Consider the following 13,777-nt stretch of genomic DNA (forward strand, 5'->3'; position numbering starts at 1 on the left):
TGGCGGATGCATCGTAACGTAACGCACTGTTCCTTTGTGACGTGGCAGGTCACAGCCGCAGGTGCCTGCATGTTTTATCAATGATAGTACGTTGACATTGTGTACAAGTAATGCGCGCATATCGTAATCGGTAACGTAACTTCTCCGTCGTTAGAACCTTTGCTTTCGACGTGCGTTACCAAAAGTAAACATCAGCATTTTTGGACGCGGGATACGAACGGTAGACTCGACGATTTCCCAAGTAAACGTTACGCGAATAAATAAAAAAAAAAAAAAGAGAGAGAGAGAGAGAGAGAGAGAGAAAAAGAAGCACGATTTTGCAGAAGCTGACGAAACGTTTTCTAGCGAAATCTCGCTCTCGGCTTCGCCGAGATTTCGCGCGCGAGAAGAAAAAATTGCGAGTACGAATACGATTTCCTCGAGTAAAATCGCCGGGCAAATTGGGGGCTAAGGTCAGCCCACGTGTGTGTGACCTTAGCAGCCGCGCCGGCACGCGTGTGCGGGCTGTTCGATTAGTGTGTGGTCCACTCCACTCCCTTTATCACACCGGGACCGAGCTAGGCGCGTGTAATGTGAGTCACATACGGAGACCGATCTGAATTGACCACATCCTGCCCATTTCGTCATGTGACATTAATGTCATTGCCGTCCTGACGGAGAATTTCGACGCGAATTAGACGGAAGAATCAGCGCTTCTCGGATCTCTTAAGTATTCCGATTATCGCGCGAGAGCATTAAAAAAAAAAAAAAAAAAGAAAGAAATAGGAGAGGAGGTAACGGATAATGAGACATTAAGAAAGTCGTTTCCAATTTATTTATTATTCCCTATTACTGCCAACCAATTATTTATTATAATTAGACCACGGATGTTCGTTCGGATGTTAACGGAATAGCCGCTATTCGATCACGTGTGTAAGGTATAAGTATCTTCGCAAAGAGAATTAAATTGAGTATACGGAGGGGTAAAGAAAGGCGACGGTTTCTACAGCATAGCGGCCGTTGTTAAAAGCTGAAGCTCGCTGCGTCGAGTAAAACCCGCGATCTAATTACAATTTCCTCTAAAGCTTTAGTTTCACCAAACTTTAGGCACGCGATACGCATAGGAATTAATAGATTACAATAATTACTATAATTACTGTAGTAACATCCTTCTCGCGTAGTCCGAAAAATGTCATGCAATAGACAACTTTAAGACGTCATAAATAATATTGTTCGAAAAAATCGCAGAATTATTCAATCGAGATTTTAAACACTTAAAAAAATAAATAAATAAATAAATAAAGAAAGAAAAGAGAAGAAAAATCTTAAAGATGTCTACAAATGAACGTCTTACAGACACCTTTCTAGATGCTTGCATTATTTGAATAATTGTTTAAGAAATTTATATTTCAAGATACACGATTGATTTAATCCTGATTAGACAAACAGGCGCTTAACGACTATAGTGAAGATATTAATCAAGAACTTATAATTAGGTCGAAGGAATAATGAAGAACCGATATTAAATCCCCTAAAATATATAGACGGACCTGTGCACGTGTGGGATCGATGGATCTGTGAATCTGTAGATCCATGGATCTATTTATCTCATTCGATCTACGGATGCGGCTGCACATTTCGTAGAAGCGAGGGACTATGGCGATGCTAAACATGATCGGTGAATCTATGGATTAACAGATTTACGGATTTTAAGATCTATATTTTTATATAACCGATACTTATCTACTGTAATACATATTACTCGCACAGTATAATTAACTAATGAAAACTACGTAAAATACTCGTACATAAAATTTGATACATCGGTCTTCTTCAGGGTCGAAGTTCCGTTAGGAGATACTCAGATCGATAATCCAACATTAGTTTCTCAATTATGCTTTTGATCGTTCGAGATCGGGAAAGATTACCTGTCCGAACGTAACGAAAGCAAACGTTTAAATTTCAGCAGATGTACTGCTCTAGTTTCCTTTCCTTCAGCCACAGAACTTAACGAACTCGTACAGGATACAGGATCGCGTGAATAAATATTAAATATTATAATGTACAATATATAAATAATATTAATATAATAATATGGATTTTGCATATCGCGCTTGCGGCTTTCAATTTCGATCAAATGAAATTTGTTATAGATCCACGCAATACAATGCGATTTACGTTGATCGCGCCTATTTGCGAATAATATCGACAGTTCGGTTTAAGATCAATAATGCCTTTGACTTAAGTACATTCAGAAATCAATCATTCAGATTGAAATTAAACACGTATGGAGGACTACCACGATCAGTATTACTATTAATGCATCAACAATTTTAATGCTTTAGCTATCGATATATTATATATCATTAATATAACATATTTATATTATAGTATACGATCAATGTACATTTTTTCGTACTATCACTATTAAAAACGTAGTAATTACTGATCGCGAGTGCTCTTCGAAAGTTGTTCTTTAAGTATAGACTTTTAAATTTCATTTCCCAGTAATTTTTTTAAAGCGATTTTTCGCGGAGTCTTATTCGGTAAGTACTAAACGCGCATGAGAGTTCCTTTTATTACAATGTGTTTTTATCAACGCCGACCTGATAATGTTACAATGCCTTTTCTATATGCTTGGTAACTAAAAAAGATTTCCTCAAATTCGCAAATTAAATATTAATTCGCAAAATTAATAGATCCCTGGACTTACAGATTATTGCATTTGCAAATTTTCATTATTGTAATGGTAGTCTTTTTTTTTTTTTTTTTTTTTTTCCTTTTCTTTTTAAATTTGAATTCTTAGGTCCACGTACAGATCTTTAAATCTGTAAAAAATTTTTGTTGATTCTTGCTGTTGATTTATAGATTCCTGAGTGTATAGATTTTTGCCCTCATATATCCTCAGATAAGAAGATTTTTGGGCCCGTAGAGTCTTAGATGTACAGATCGTTGATATCACATAAATCTTTGAATTCATAAATTCTTTAAGTTCATATATCATGATCTGCATTTCTATATTTCATGCATCTTATTATTTTATTTTTCATCTTTGTATCTCTGTATCCTCGCGCACGCACACAAACTCGGATATATAAAATCTTAAACTTCGTCACGTCGCAAAAATTTCCAATTTAAACGCACATAGTCTTGATCACAAATTCCGAGATTTCATAATTAGTTAAGGTTCAATAAATTTGCAAACTTTAATTTAGTCTATAGATTTAAAATATTTTAGAAGTTGAACAATTTTTTTTTATTTAATTTAAAGTCTTATATCTAGATTTATTTCATAACTTCTCTCTATAAATTCTCTTACTCAAGTTATAGACCTTTGGACTCGTAAGCTCAATAAATTAATAATAAATAATATATGAAGAATATAAATGAATCCATACGCATAAGGTTTATTAATTAGAGTCATTGCCACAATTAATTTTCTTCGTTTTCCATCGTGTGCTATTTGCAAATTAAATTTCTTTTTACAAATTAAAAAGAAAAAAAAAAACTTGCGAGTCCAAAATCCGTAAATCCGAGCATTTATGAGCTCAAAAATCAATTGATTCAACAATCTGCTGATCCGAGTGTCTCTGCATGCAAGAATCCATAGATTCCAATTTTTTTCTATCGCGTGAAAAATGCATTATATAGAATCATAGATCATCATACACATCAACATATTATTGAGTGGCAATAACTATCGATCACCTCTTTAATATCCATATCTTTCCTTATATTCTTTCGTCATACTCTATAGCACATTTCAATATAATAACACTTAATTTTAACTCTCAATTAAAAATATTTAGAACAAAGGAATACAAGTAACAATTGCCAACGTACAAGATAAGTGTAACTGTATGAATAAATATACCAATACGAACGTTAATAATTATGTCGTACAAAATATAATAATTACGCGAAATAAAACTCCAATTTACATTGTAATGTGACTTGCACCACGTTATACATGCAATATGTTAAGATAATTTTAGCGATGCGTTGCTTAAAAAGTAAAAGAAAAAAAAGGGGGGGGGCCTGACTTAAACGTCAGTACGTTCTGAAGCTCGATGAGATATTTTAAACACAAAATTCGTTTAGCAAATTTTCACCGTTATTATAAAGACGTCAACTATATCTCATCAATACTAAGAGTTTTGGAAAAATTTCATACTTAAGTCTTATACGCAACTTGTAATTTTATTCAACATTTCGATACATACCGATGACAGTTTCGCAGCTAAATTTTCTTTTAAAATTTCTATTAATATCATTCAAAGTCTCAAATAACGTTACGAGCAACTTTTGCGTTATTGTTAGCGATTAGTCCAACTGAGCCTGACGCGTACTTGTATCCCTTTGTGCCCTGCTGTCTTTTATTAAAATTCACCGAGTACCACTTCTCCTTACCAATGCCCAAAAATTTCAACATACCGACATGCCAAGATGTATCATAACGCGACGGGCAAAAATACACTAATGTAATAACATCTACATACATGGCTGAACTAAGATCATCGATCATCCGCGGTGCCGTGACAACTTATCGGCCAGAGCTTGTCTTTATGAAAAGAAACGTGTGTGACGAAAAGCTCAAGAGATCTAACTGGAACGGTCGGTGGGTCTTAACTAAGGGAGAATCTCTCTCTCTTTCTCTCTCTCTCTCTTTCTTTCTCTCTCTCTTTCTCTCTTTCTCTCTCTCTTTCGCGCGCGCGAATTAAGTTTTGCAAACGATCGACTAGCCGTCGATGGTCGAGATCACTCTCCGTAACACAACCCTGGCAGAAATAAGAGAAGATACCGCCCGGCTTTTGTGCGGGATTGTTCGTTTCACCTTTCTTCTTTCCCATTTGGTTTTGTGCATCTCGATTGTATTTGATTGCTCCGTTTGAACTCATTTTCCCGTTTGCTTTGCTTTTTTCTTTCATTCATTCTCTTTTTCTTTATTTCTCTTTTCGTCTTTTCCTTCTTCTTAGTTTCCCTTTATTTTTTTTCTTTTTTTTTTTTAATTATTTTCTTCACTTGGTGATTGATATGACAGATGGGTAACGCTGTTACAATCGTTGTAAGTGCGACGAAGATAATGAGTTGATGAAAAATGATGATAGTGAGAAGAGAAGTAAGGCTAATCCGGAGCGGTATCGTCGGGCAGAGAGAAAACCGGATGGTACAGGGTGTGATCGCGGTCGGCCAACGAGGCAGGTTGAAAAAGAAATGTCTTCTTTCTGTTCTATACTCTTGCGGCTTCCTACTTGGACGCGGTTAGTAGCGGTGATGATCTGGCGATTGACCGAAACGGTCAGGCTTAGTCCACCATCAGTTCGAAGTGCACCGAGCCACGTCTCTCAAATCTGTCGTGAATAATGTTGTGGGCCCATGCCTTACACTCAATATTGATGAGCACGCCGTCTGTAACAAATAAATGTTAATTATAACATTTATTTTACTTTCATTTGTAGATTATTATATTATAATGATTAATCGGATTGATTTGAGAGATTTGAGAAGGCTGATTTTAGATCGACGTGTTAAAACAAAACGGCTTCGTTGAGCTTCTACTTTTAGCGAAATTTAAGTATCTGTTTTTCAAACATTTATTCTAATTTTTGGGCTCTTAAATGACTTAATGATAAAATATCAAAGACGGATTAATGTAAACGTACACTTGGGCTTTTCGAAGAACACAGCTACGAGAGGACTCAAATATCCTTGAGTGTTTTTGAATGGGAAATAGTAGCCAGGAAAACCACGACGTGGTATATACTGAATTGCGCCCATGTTCTCCACATCGGCAGGATTTTCACCAGAACAAGACACCCAGACGGTGTCCAGTCTATTACTTTTCTCTTCATCCCTGATATGCTGTTTAAGATCCGCTGGCATTAACTCTGGCAAATTTTTGGTATCGTTATAAAATTGTGGTTCCCATCCAAAAATCTGAAATTAATTTCACGTATAACTTTTTAAACTGCCAAAGGCTAATTTCATATAGATAATTAAGTTCAAAGTAAACGATATGATAAACCCATGTAAATCCGCATGTTTCTCTGTACCGAGGCTGAAAACGCTCGATCGAGAGTAACAGAAATATAACAGGAGTTTAGAATAAGCAAAGAAGTGTTTGAAATCAAAGCCCGCCACCGACTCCATCCTTGAGCGACAATGAGAAGCTCCAGTTGCATATCACTCATTGATAAGATCCCTGTTTTGCTGTTTCTATTACCATCGAATAATATTCAATTCAAGTGGCGGGCCATGATTTGAAAAAATCGCAAAGAAAAAATGACAAAGCATGCGTTTTATATTAGTCCCCCACCCTTTAAAAAAAAAAGAAAAAAAAACAAGAAGAGATTTTAACATATAAAAAGTACAAACCTTATTCAGTTTTAAGAAGATGCAAGGTCTGGATTTGCTGAAGCCATATTTTTTGTGCTTCGTACATTCTCCCCAATTAGTCATATCTACATCGCAGACTTTGCCTGGTGGTGGTGCTGGTCTATTATAATCGCAATTAACTCTCTCGTAGGTGTTTGTACCAGTTGGCGGCCTTTCATATTCTACGTCGTACAAAAATTACATTAAAAAAGAAAGAAAAGAAAGAAATTGCATATTAATTCCGTGACGTCTAATAAATATGTCCCTCCGACGTGAACAATATTTCTTTGAGGCGTATCAATTAATTTTATTCTAGCGTCGGTTTTCGCGTTGAAAGTTGCGCAAATATCTCTCTTACCTTCCAAAAATCTATCCAACTCCCTGGTCCAATGTAAGTAATTACCCTCGTCGCTAGCCTTGTACCAAATCAAAGTACTTTCGACGTTGCTTTCGGGCGGCATAGGCCTAAAACCGAGACCTGGATTGCTACCGATCAGCGAGTTATCCAGCTGCCACTTCGGCGCGTTCGGATCCAACGTCTGATAGAACACAGCGAGCATTGCGCCGAAGAAGCCGGACAGGACGGCATAGAAAATTACGTAGAACAGCAAAATTTTAGCTGAAAACATATTTTCATATATAGAGGCTAAATTTCATCATTAAACTCTATAATACAAGAAATAAAATCATTGCATAACTCTGTTTTCATTGGGACATTTCTAAGTTTGTAAATCAATTTTTATTTCTTTTCTTTTTTGTTTGCACTGTTGATTAGTTAATTAATTTCTGTTATCGATTTCTAATTAAAAATCAACATGTTACCATTAAGCTACCGGCCGCTCGCATTGTCAAAGCATTTTATCACATAGAAAACCTATCTCAAGGCTAATTCTATAAAATCGATCGTAACTGCTCGAAACACGAAAGCTGTTTTATTACGTAATGGAAAGTCAAACTTAGCTATGGTTCTCTCGAAACACGCGATCTATTATAAGATCGATTTATTGGTGAAGTCTTCCCTCGCTAGTTCGTCAATTATCGCTACTTGCGTCAAAATAATTTACCTCTTTAATTAAACAAAACAGAATCTCGAATTAATATAAAAATAAAATTAAAAAGAAAAAGTCACGTACTCAATGCAAATACTTTTTAATCTTAAAACTCTTCGAAAGTGCAGCTGTATTATTAATTCGTAAAAAAAAAAAAAAAAAAAAAATGGAAACTCATTAACGTACAAATATTTCATCAATAACTATCGCTGAAAAGTAATAAATTTATTGAATACGCCCTTTGATTCAAGATTAATATATTAATGTAACGAAGTATTATTTTACAAGCACAATCTCGATTGTCGCTATCGTTTGCCAGTCGAAGGCTGTGGCATCAAGACGATTATGATCCGGCGTCTAATTGGCCTGAATTGGTATTGAGTAAGTCATGCCATGCGTTTATTATACAAATCGTTGACGAACATTTATTACGCGCGCGAAACGATACCGTTCATTTCTTCCAAGAATTGGTTTTTTTTTTTCTTTCTTCTTTTTCAATTAAATATTAATTGTTACAAGCGATCTTATTTAAGAGATAAAAGGATCGAGCTATCAAAAATAGAAACATTAAAGAAGATTCTTAATACGCATTTTATACGCGAGCTTTTTATTTTATGGAATCATTATCTTTTCCTGAACGATAACACGATTGCATCTGCTTAAACGTATAACGTCTGCGTCCGGTCATAATCGCATCATTGGACTTCTAATGCGTCTGCTGTAATTAAATGTCACAGATAATTACAAATCAATTACAAACGTATGCTCGCAAGCGTTCGCGATAGTCCATCTTTCTCGATTGCATTTATCTAAAAGTAACTGATATAATTAAAAAATAATAAATAAATTTCCACAATCAAATCTATTATAATTAAGAATTTTTTTTTTTTCTTATTTTTTTATTGATAAAATAAATTGAATATCGGTGCAAAATTTTGCAGAAGAAGACACGCCTTATTATTCGCTGCTCATTGCACTACTGTCGCATTTTATTAGAGAGGATAAATAACATTTCTGTTAAACGCAGATAATGCCTGGGCTCGTATCAACTAAGTCGCCGCGATAACGTACATTTCCATGGCTTTTCTCGAGATATCGATCGTGGCACGGTAACGAAACTACGAAATGCAAGCGACGTCGCGCCGACGATCTCTTCCGTCGAATAAGCCATTAATACCGCGCCGCGAAAAATGTATATATACCCGCAGCCGCTAATTAATTTAACTAATGCGTATCGTACCGTAGGCCTCATTACTTCGCGCAAGGCACTTATTCGCGAGCGGCGAAAAGATTAACAGGATCGAACTTTGAAATGTAGGACATTCGGCTGGAAAAATCGGCTGCGTTAGTAGCGCGCAGACGCTAACACTATCCAGTATAGAAATCAGACCATACCATTTCTGCGAGATGGTAACGGAGACGGCTCGTATTGATTTTGGCGGAAGTCGATCGACCTCACGGAAGAGCGAAGGGGTATAGATAAAAAAAAAAAAGAAAAATAGGGAAACAAGCCGACAAAGCGAGTTAGAAAAGATAAAAAAAATTATGGGAGAAGGAAGAAAGTAACGTTACATAGAAGGACGTAACGCGATAAAATTATATGTAACAAATTATTGAAGTACTTGTACTTTTAAGTAAGAAATTAATAGACATTGCGATTGAAAGGGGCTCGAGGGGCGTAGAAGATGTATAATTAAAGGGCCGCTAAGTATATTTTCAACATCGCGGTGAAATACCGGCGCGAGTCTATTTAAAAAGCTACTTTATTCAACTTATGACATCTCTCGCTCGTGTATTTTCTCCTGCCGCTATCTCAAAATGGTATGAATGTAAAAATAGAACGACGGAAGTCTCGAGGTCGCACCCCCTCCCGATAATATGGGATGTAGGAAACCACAAACTTTGATTCCGTTGAATATTGTGGAAAAAAAAAAAGAAAAAAAAACTTTGAGGTACTAAATAACAAAAGCGATAAATCGTACGAGAAAGAGAGTTTTCATACATAAATTTATGTGCATTGTAATGCATAAATAAGTATAATACAATTACCCTTCTGAAGTTTAAAAGAAAAAAAAGAGCCAAATAAAAATTCCTTTTTAATGATAGAAAAAATTTTAATAATCTTATTAAACAGAAGTGCATTATAAATTTAAATTGTTCATAAATTAAACTTCATCGATGGGCTTGAATAATAAATTACTTTAGATTTATAAAAGCGCCCAGAGTTTATAATAATTTAATTATATTAAAGCCTCGTTTTTAACAAAATCAGAAATAATTTTGTTTCACTCGAAAAATAACGATCGTGCATAAAGTCAATTAAAAATCGAAGTATTAATGTTTACGTAAAACTGTCAATGAAAAGTTGTTAAAATTAATCTTATCAAAACCGGGCATATGAGTGACTACAAATGTAGATTAAACAGCATTCATGTTGAACTGCACTGTGGCTGTTTCTTTTTTTCTTTCTTTCTTTTTTTCTATTACAGAAATAGACATTTGACGCAAGACATTTTTAATTTTAACTCATCTTCCTTAAAAACAAATAAAAATATTTTAAACGACATCAACGCTATTGTAAAATTACTTGATTAATTTATTAACACCGCGATAAATATTTGTTTCAATAGGAATCAAAATGCAAATGCATGTCGCAGTGAAAAGAGAATATTGAAATTTTTCATAATCAGCATTCCGTCTTCGCCTTACGTTTGTTTCTTCGGTTAGCTTTAGTTTTGTTACGTAAGAATATACAACATCATCCAATACTTAAGAAATCAACCATATAAATTTAATCTCGTACATTTGAATTAATTAAAAAAGAAAAGTTTAATCCGTGTCCTAATATCTCCCGAGGTTCAATTCTTCTAAAAGCTTTTAGTTTTTTTTTAATACCAAGTTCTACATAATTTATAATCAATAATTTAACACAAATCATATTCGTATAATCGTTATTCAATTGACGCAATTAAACAATTATATCGGCCTTCCTTTTCTTTGTCTTGGAAGCGACGTTTCCTTTATTTTTGCACTTTTTATGATTCAATACATGCTTTATCAGTAAGTAGTAAAGTGCACATGTATGCGAAACCTTATGCCGCGTATAACACTTCCGATGGAGGAAACTGTGTCTTACGTAACTAGCTCACCGACGGATAAATTTTTACCTCGGTAAATAGTCGTTTTGTGCAAGACCACGGCGTTGTAACTAATGTCATTAAAAGTTGTTAATTAACAGGCAGGTTTTTTTCTTCTTTTTCTTGTTTTTTTTTCTTTTTTTTCTTCTTTTTTTTCTTCTTCTTTTACAAACTCGCACGTACGTTAGATAAATTATATAACAGCGTAACTCGAAAAAGTAGAAATTTGCACATTCATAAAATAAATAATTCTTTCTTAAACAATGAAGTCATTAATGTTTTCGTATAAAAAAAAAGAAGTTTGAAACTCTGTGAAAAATAAAAATTATTTCTTTAATTGAATTAAATGTGATTTGCAAGTATAAATCACGTTGATTAATAATGATCTTTACTTCTTAAAAATATAACGTTACTCCGAATATTTTCCGGGCTCATTAAATTGTTCGTTCCAAAAACTTTAGTTAAATCTTTTTTGCATTGTTGCGAAATAAATTTATTGCCCGCAATAAAAATTGCAAGCAATTTGGATCGTGAAAAATTTCAATTAAAATTATAGATAACGCTGAAAGCCAAGAAATTCAAAGTGTCTCGTCGTTCGGTATATTATTATTTCCGAAGGTAGTAACAGACTAATAATAATGAACTTGAACAATATTGCGAAAAATATGCTGTCTTGCTAAATGTCACAATGGCAAGTACTATCTTTCATGTATTATTACGTAATAAGGTTTCGTCATATACATATAACCTTCGACCACCCGTATCTTTTGAACCTTCATATCAAAGCTAAAATCAAGAAGTGTAAATGTTAATTTTTTTTTTAAATGAAAATAGAACGGAAAATTGCCGTGAGACTTAATTAATTTAATTTAAATCAAAGACATCTAATTATCGATCTGATAAGTATTCTTCGAATACAAATTCATATATTTCTCTAATTTTTGATGTTACTCGAAATGATTTATTAAATTTTTCTTTTTTTTTTTTCTTTTTTCTTCTTCTTTTTTTGCAGAATTACGTGACTCGTTATTACTTACTTACTTACTTACTTCTTATTTTTATATAACGATCTGTTTATTACAACGAAGATCAATTTCGTTGACAAAGTTATATAAGTATTGAACCATTGATGTACCGATTTATTAACCAATTCTATCCCCTTATATTCTTCCTCTTGACGAGATATATCTGCGAATGACTTTCGCCACGATCGTATCATTGTAACGCTAAATAACGGAAAATCAGAAACGTTGGATTTAATTAACGGAATATTTTTATATCGCGTTAATCAGCTGCACGTCCCGATTGATAAATTGAGCGACTATTTTTAATAATCTACAGTCTTGAAAACATCTTTAAAGATATATATGTTACCTCGGATCAATCATCTAATTTTACGCGCTTGGTCACTAATCTTAATATAGGTCAAACAAAAGGCAATAAAAAGTAGTCGGATCAAACTAAAAGAAAAAAAAAAAAAAAAAAAAAAAAGAGAGAGAAAGAGAGAAGATAATCTCCGGAGAGTTATGCAGGAGCTTTAATTATCACGCAAAGTTATTAGCGTGAAGGCATAATTCATTTAACAATTTCGCAAATGTCCGGCATAATTATCGGGCAGGTTTCAACACCCGCGATTGAACATCGTTTCGCGTACGTTTTTTTTTTTTTTTTGTGAAATGCATTCGCATCCATGTTTCCACAGATTCTAAAAATGCACCCGACAGCCTCGCGGAGCGCACGAGAAGTAATTTTAATAATTTCGTTTGTGTATACGTGGCATATATAATTGGGTCACAACGCTAACTGCCCGGAGATGCCTGTTTGAGTTTCTCGCTTAACTTGTTGTTTGTCACGCAAAGTGATACGAGTAAAATGATACGATATAAATATAAATATGAAAATTTTGAGGCACGCTCGACGCTTCTTTCGTACACCGAGACGGTAGAAATTTAATTAACGTCTATGCTGGCGGATCGATCGGCTCCCGTTAATATTTAATACACCGAAAAATATTCACCGAAGAGTCCGAGCGGCTCGGGACGGCGCGATTACGACGGCCGTGTGCGAAAAATCAAAACGTCCCACGATAAAGCATTAGCTTCCGAGTAACGTACTTGCCGTACCTACGTCTAACGTGTGCGTCAAATTTAACGGGGTTACACTATAGGCGGGTTTGAAACGAAAGAGAGCAAGGCACCGTAATTAGGACGCCTGGAAACTTAGATCAATCCTAGTCAGCAATTTACCTCCCGGGAAAATAATCTTGCGCGCCGAGGGGGCGGGTCAAAAACGCAAGGACTCAACGGGAGAAGCTGATATTACAATGCTCGCGAAAAGGAGAAAAAAAAAAGAAAAAAAAGAACGAAAGAAAGAAAGAGAGTCGCGGGAAGAAGAAACGGGGCGCGTTAAAAAGGTAGCGAGACTTACCCCAACTGGCACCAGTGCGCCCCAGGAACTGTCCCGTCTCGGAGTTCCAGAGGAAGACGCGGAAGCCTTCCCATTTGCCGAGCTTCGGCGGTGGCAGGTAAAACTGCTCGACCTTCTTGCCCTCCATTTCGCTGCTGCAACGACTCCCGACGGGGTGAGAAGGACCGTGCCCGAACGGAAGAGAGGGTGGCTAACTCGGGGGCGGCCGAAGTGGATGAGATCGTGGAAATGCGCTGCCACCCGCGTGCCGTGCCTTCTCGAGGGCTGAGAGAACGTCCTTCCTACGGCGTGAACGTCGGCCGCGATCGAACAGCTCCGCGGGCGAGGGCGCAAAGGAAGGAACGGTCGATTCGTGCCCCCGTCTGGAGGAGCCGCTGCTGTCGGGCGCTCTCGTCCGGCGAAGGGTTGAATATTGAGCGATCGAGGCTGGCCCGATCCCCGCGAGAGAGGGTCTTCGGTACCTATCCTTCCACCACCTCGCCAGCCGTCTCACCCCCTCGCTCCTCCGCGGCGCACCCTCTACGGCGTCAACGCGCCGGCGTGACCACGCAGACGCGTCAATACGCGACTTCCTTAGCACTCCACCCCGCGCCCCGCTGCGACCTCCTCGCGATCATCCTCGTTACCCGTTACACCTCTTTTCCCCCCCTTTCTAACCCCCTCGCCCCGCCGCCCCTTACGACGAATTCGCGGGAGATAGGTGGCTCCACCGGCAATGGCGGACTTCGCAACCCTCTGTGGATTTCGGATCTCTCTCTCCGTCCCCCCCCCCTCTTCTACCCGCCCCGACGCCGCCATCCCTTTCGTTTT

General features: G+C 36.5%; 1 protein-coding gene across 1 annotated transcript; it reads right to left on the reverse strand.

Moving 5' to 3' along the window:
• Window positions 1–800: 800 nt before the first annotated feature.
• On the reverse strand, window positions 801–13,560 carry LOC139101944 (sodium/potassium-transporting ATPase subunit beta-2-like). Its single transcript, XM_070655478.1, has 5 exons — window positions 12,968–13,560; window positions 6,713–6,973; window positions 6,355–6,536; window positions 5,643–5,916; window positions 801–5,388 (listed from the first exon to the last, which is right to left on the reverse strand). Exons 1-5 carry the CDS (start codon window positions 13,092–13,094, stop codon window positions 5,285–5,287), a joined length of 948 nt encoding a protein of 315 aa, XP_070511579.1. The 5' UTR covers window positions 13,095–13,560; the 3' UTR covers window positions 801–5,284.
• Window positions 13,561–13,777: the final 217 nt, after the last annotated feature.

Source organism: Cardiocondyla obscurior, linkage group LG04 (genome assembly GCF_019399895.1).
Source record: "Cardiocondyla obscurior isolate alpha-2009 linkage group LG04, Cobs3.1, whole genome shotgun sequence".
NCBI lineage: Eukaryota > Metazoa > Arthropoda > Insecta > Hymenoptera > Formicidae > Cardiocondyla > Cardiocondyla obscurior.